Source organism: Quercus suber, unplaced genomic scaffold (assembly GCF_002906115.3).
Source record: "Quercus suber isolate HL8 unplaced genomic scaffold, Cork oak 2.0 scaffold_46, whole genome shotgun sequence".
Taxonomy (NCBI): domain Eukaryota; kingdom Viridiplantae; phylum Streptophyta; class Magnoliopsida; order Fagales; family Fagaceae; genus Quercus; species Quercus suber.
The window spans coordinates 373,878-379,475 of record NW_027069511.1 but is presented as its reverse complement, the minus strand read 5'-3'; the positions used below and the strand labels follow the sequence as shown (position 1 = coordinate 379,475).

Sequence of the window (5,598 nt, the reverse complement as noted above, 5' to 3'; positions counted from 1 at the left end):
CCTATCTTTTGAAGTATGCAAAAATGGTTCTTGCCTATCCTGCAGAGAATACTGTATCAAAGAAATAAAGACTAAAGAGTCAAGAATACAACGAATAAATGGAAAAGTAGGAGTATCATCTAACAAGAGTGGTCTGTTATCAAATGGAGGTGAGAAAGAATTGAATTCCATTAGTAACAATAAGCAATTCTTTATTCCATAGAAGAAATTCGATTAGGTCTTTATTCTATAGAAAAATCTATCTTATCTTTTAAGTCTTCCAGAAATGTTTGTCTATATCCAATGGCGAATACTGTAAGATTAACAAAATTTATGCACTCAAAATTCCCTGAGCCAGTCTGCCAGATAAGCAAAGTCGTCGTTAATAAAGATTCCATTCCAGCATCTTTGCTTTGGTAATATCTTGCCTTTATAATTTGTGTGAATTATGCGTGGGACACAATTTTTGGCACAACTTTATACCACAACTCATTATATGACGAGTTGTGATTTGTAAGGGTATATCAGTGGGTCATGTGAGAACACACCCTTACCAATCACAACTCGCCATGTAGCAAGTTGTGGCACAAAGTTGTGCCAAAAATTATGTTACAAAGTTGTGCCAAAAGTTGTTTCCTTAGCATAATTTAATTTGTACACCAAATGACTTGATGAGGTTCAGCCCAATTACAACATTCAGAACCCAAAAACAAATAATAAAAAATAAAATAATTTTAAGAAAACAACTCATCAAAATTAAATAATAAAAAATAAAATAATTTTAAGAAAACAACTCATCAAAATTCAGCTCAAATATCACATTGCTGGCCCACAATCAAAACTAGTCTCATCCCTGTTTTGTTGCTAATAAACTAAGCGAAAAAAAAAAAAAAAAAGCCCGAACCTACGTATACGAGTCCTCAACATTTTTTTCCAATGATTTTTGTTGCCTTCCTCCTCTGTAGGGGATCTTATATTGATACAACAACTGCTTGAATACAAGCTATTTAACAATTTGTTATTCGGGTCATGTTCTAGTTCAGTTGAGTGTGTAAATATGACCAGGCAAATCAGAATAGGAGCAATCCCGGTCTCCCTTTAGCTTTAGCCCATGAATTGTGTTAAAAGATAAAAATATATTGGTTTATTTTATGTAAGGCCCAAGCAGCCCAATTTCACCTAAAGTCCGCGCAGGTCTAACCGTAGACCCTATTGCTCCTACATAAACCCTTTTAGGATTTTCTGTACTTAATATCACACAATACAATGTTGTCAAAGGTTTTACACTATAGATATAGGTCATCAGGCTAAATTACATAACCTTTGTGTGTTACTTCACTCTCTCTCTTCTCTTATTTTATCAACAGATTGAACTATGTATTTATAGTTGAATCAAACCAACCCAAAAGATGAGTTTGATCCAAGTTCTCATGCGGACCAAGTTAAGTTGCATATATATGTGGTTTTTTTTCTTGATAACACTATCTTCTTCTTCTTCATTTTTTCTTTTTGAAATTTCATGCTGTTAATTTACCGCCTCATTAGATGTTTTAATTAATTGATTCGTTCGTTTTGAGAAAGGAATAAGGAAAATATAGTCTAGCAGCCTTCATTAGTTGCAATGTGACAAAATGCAGTCAAACTCTAATAACAACTCCTAACTATCGTTTTAACTCCAAAAAAAAAAAAAAAAAGAGTTAACAACTCCTAAAAATACTACTAAAATATTCTGGATAAGATTCTAAACCAATATGCACGTCCGTCTAGCAACCTCTTTTTACTTCTCACTTGTTTCTTAAAGCAACTTATGGGCTCAGTTTTTTGAATTCAAATTTTTTTCATTAATCTCATAAAAAATAGTTTTTTTTTTTCCCCTGCCATGTTTACATCCTCGGCTTATATAAATCCCTCAAAATCAAATAAAAGTTTTTTTTTTTCTTCATTAAAGGAGCAATCAGATTATTGTGCCTAAGCAGACTTGCTAGTCTGGAACTTGTTATGTATCTTGAAAGATTTTGTTTAGTTCTTTTTCATTCTCTTTGAATCACTCAACTCTAAGTTTTAGAGTCCTTTGCATATCACTTGGTATACCATTTTTTTTTTTAATGAAAAAAAAAGGGGTTTTACGTATGTGATCATTGACCTGACTCACTTGAACTCACAATATTTATGGCGTGGGGCATCCCTAGGTGCGTTAAGGCTATCCACATTGTGACACAGCATTTTTACAAAACGCATGACTCAAACCAAGCAACTGCTGGACATGCAAGTGTGACTCCTACCAACACACCACACCCAAAGGGCCCACTTGGTATTCTTTTCTCACAAATCAAGGACATTCTGGCATTTTACCCCCTTTTATGTTTTTAATTGGCAAAATGCCCCTATTTCGAAACTATATAGGGAAATGCCCCTGTTTCAATACTCGATTACCCTAAAATCGAGTTTTAATGAAATACTCGATTTGTAGGAAATCGAGTTATGCCCGATCAAACTTAAAAAAAAAAAAATTGTATGTAACTCGAGCTTAGGGAAATCGAGTTTCATGGAAAAAAATTTTACAAGTGTGATTGCCCAATATTTAGGGAGACCTATAGCGGCGTTTTTAAGCCCTATAGTGACGTTTTGAAGCCCTATAGTGGCGTTTTTCTGGAAAATTTTTTTTATACCAGTTTCAGTGGCCCTATAGCGGCGTTTTTTTAATCCCTATAGTGGCGTTTTTTTGGAAAATTTTTTTATACCAGGTTTCAGTGGACCTATAGCGGCGTTTTTTATCCCTATAGTGGCGTTTTTAACCCCTATAGTGACGTTTTGGAACTCGATTTCCATTTAATCGAGTTTCATGCAATTTTTTTTTTATTTTTTTTATTTTTTTAAGTTTGATCACGCATAACTCGATTTTAGACCAATCGAGTGCTTTAAGTAACTCGATTTTAAAGTCATCGAGTATTGAAACAGGGGCACGAACCTATATAGTTTCAAAACGGGGACATATTGCTAAATTTTTTTAAAATTAAGGGCAAAAGGCCAGAATGCCCCACAAATCAAGGCAAATGTCATTATTTGGAAATTTTAGCTACATCAAGCCATTACATGCAACCAAACCAATGAAATACTTGAGTACTTGACATACTTAAGCCCATAGTTATTAAACTCGACCCAACCCGGCTAATTGGACCAATAACTCAGTGAACAAGTACCTAAACCAGTCCAATTTTTAATTGGATCACTTATGCAATCAAACTAATAAAGCCCAATAAGATCCAATGATTTTCTTGTAACACGTCTAACCCGGACGAATTGTTGTGACCCATCTTGTTTTGTAATTTTGAATCAGCTTAATGGGTTGATTGCTAACCTTTTTTTGAATTTGAAGTACGGAGTATAATGAAAACAAGAGATTTTATAATGAGATTGATACTTGATTTTATAGCTTTAAGTTTTATCTCAAATAGTAATCCATGAGATTAGAATAGCTAGTGCGAGCTATGCAATATGCATAGAATGTAACTTTGAAGTTTAAGACATGCTTTTATTCATAGAATTTTAAGAAATATAATTTAATAAGATTTTATTTAGCAAAGACTTTTGCTACAATTTTATGGCATCCTTTTATTTTATATTTTATAGTGTTTTTTTTTTTTTTTTGAATGTTATATTTTATAGTGTTGTTACTTGTGAAGTCCTGAGTCTCAATTATATTAGGTGGCTTAATTTTTAGACTTACCTTTAATTAATAATCTAGACATGCCTATTTTTCTTAATTTTCATATTTATTTTATGACTTTTCACACTTATTTTTATATGTATGTACTTTATTAATTTTTTATATAACTATGTGATTCAACCGGTGACTCACTAACCGAATTAGTGACATAATGACCTGACTCTTAGACTGGGTTAACGTTTAGTCTGAGTTTAATAATTATGCTTAAAGCTCTTTGAAGACAACAATACAATTTAACTATACCATCAGTCTTGCGCATCATGAGCTCAAGAGGTTCATATGCTTGATACAAATTATATAACACAATTACAACAATGAAGACAGAGGCCGCAATGCAGGGGTAGAATAAACCCTGATGGTTTGGTTATTTGAGGAAAGAGGAATATCTTGTCTGGTTTGGCACTTGAAAAGCCTTGAGACGTTGGCACCCTATCACTCTATCAGTAATACCTATAGCAATATAAATAATAAATGAAATGGTATAAACAATGCAAAAAGAAAACAATTGATTACAATATGTGGAAAGCTGAAATTCAGACTTACAATTTGTAATTTGTAGGCAAGTCAAACTTTAGCACTCAAACTTGTTACCTACACAAACAATGAACAAATTTGGTTGACTGAATAATAAGGCTACTAAAAAAATTGTCTGCAAGTAATAAATTTTAAACTGCAACACAATAATAGTATTAGTATTGTAAAAATATTGGATTCCACAATAATGTTAGAAATAAAAGAAACACTTTGATTATTGACATCTAAAAGCACAAGCTCCCTGTAGCCTTGCAGAATTATCACTAAACTCTCCTGGTCAATTTTTTCCTGCCAAAGATTCAAATGCTTTATGTTTCATAAAAAAGTGACAATGGTTGATGTTTCATGAGTCCCAATATTCTCACTAAAGTAACTTCTAACCCATAGAATTTATCACAGTGAAGGCTGATTTAGACAAGCATCTTTTTCGATATTAAAGTGGCTCCCAAGTCCCAGTAGTTCCATATTTTTCCAGTTTATGCGTCCTGGAATAACAAAGAAATGCTCGTACTGTGGTAAATATCCCACTATTATGTCTACAGAATTTTTGATTAGTTTCAAACTAATTGTTACAATAGAAGCTATTTAGTTAGAAGCAGTAGCATGAGAAAGAGGAAAAAAAACAGGGAAGATTGAAAGGTTACAATAACCATTTGGTCAAGTTTCTTTTATCTAATTAAATTCTTCATTAGAACAAGAGAAGAAAAGAAAGAAACCTTCTAATTGATTATTGATGAGGTTGGCTGTTTTTTTCTTTAAATTTTATTTTAAAACTCAGAATTTATAGATTTTTTTTTTCCTGCTATTTAGTTCAGTATTTGTATGAACCATGACTATAAAAATAATGGTTGATGATTTCAAAATATTTTCCCTTTTTTGGTTTTTTTTTTTTTAATTTGTTTGCCCAACTCGAGGCAATTAAATCTTAATAAATGGAAGTTTTTTTAGTCAAATTTCATTGTTTTATCACATTCTCTTTATTCTAGTATACTTACAAATGATTTCCTTTCATTGAAATAATTAAATGTGTTTGAGATTGGGGTCTTGGTATTTGGTTGCGAGAATGGATAGGTTAAGAAAGTGTTTGGGAGGAATAAGATGCATTAATTTATGTAATTTTAGGATATGAAAGTATTTTATAATTTAAATTCTTATTTATAGATTTCAAAATCATTTAATCAGTTTAAAAAATAAAGTCTGATTTTTATAGTAAATATTATAATATGTTATTATCTCCTAGAAATGTTAAAAACTAGGTAGTTACAACATAAAAATTCTAGACTAGTAAAACAATTCCACTTACCATTTGGAAACCAATTCTAGGGAATTATATATAATATATATATATATATTAAGAA

General features: G+C 31.6%; 1 protein-coding gene across 1 annotated transcript in view; it reads right to left on the bottom strand.

Moving 5' to 3' along the window:
- Positions 1-4,633: 4,633 nt before the first annotated feature.
- The window catches only part of LOC112006817 (disease resistance protein RPM1-like), a 4,078-nt gene continuing 3,113 nt past the window's right edge, over positions 4,634-5,598 (bottom strand). The window contains exon 2 of the mRNA XM_024039128.2: positions 4,634-4,776. Within this exon, the coding sequence (XP_023894896.2) occupies positions 4,634-4,776 (143 nt within the window). The remainder of the gene's footprint in view (positions 4,777-5,598) is intronic.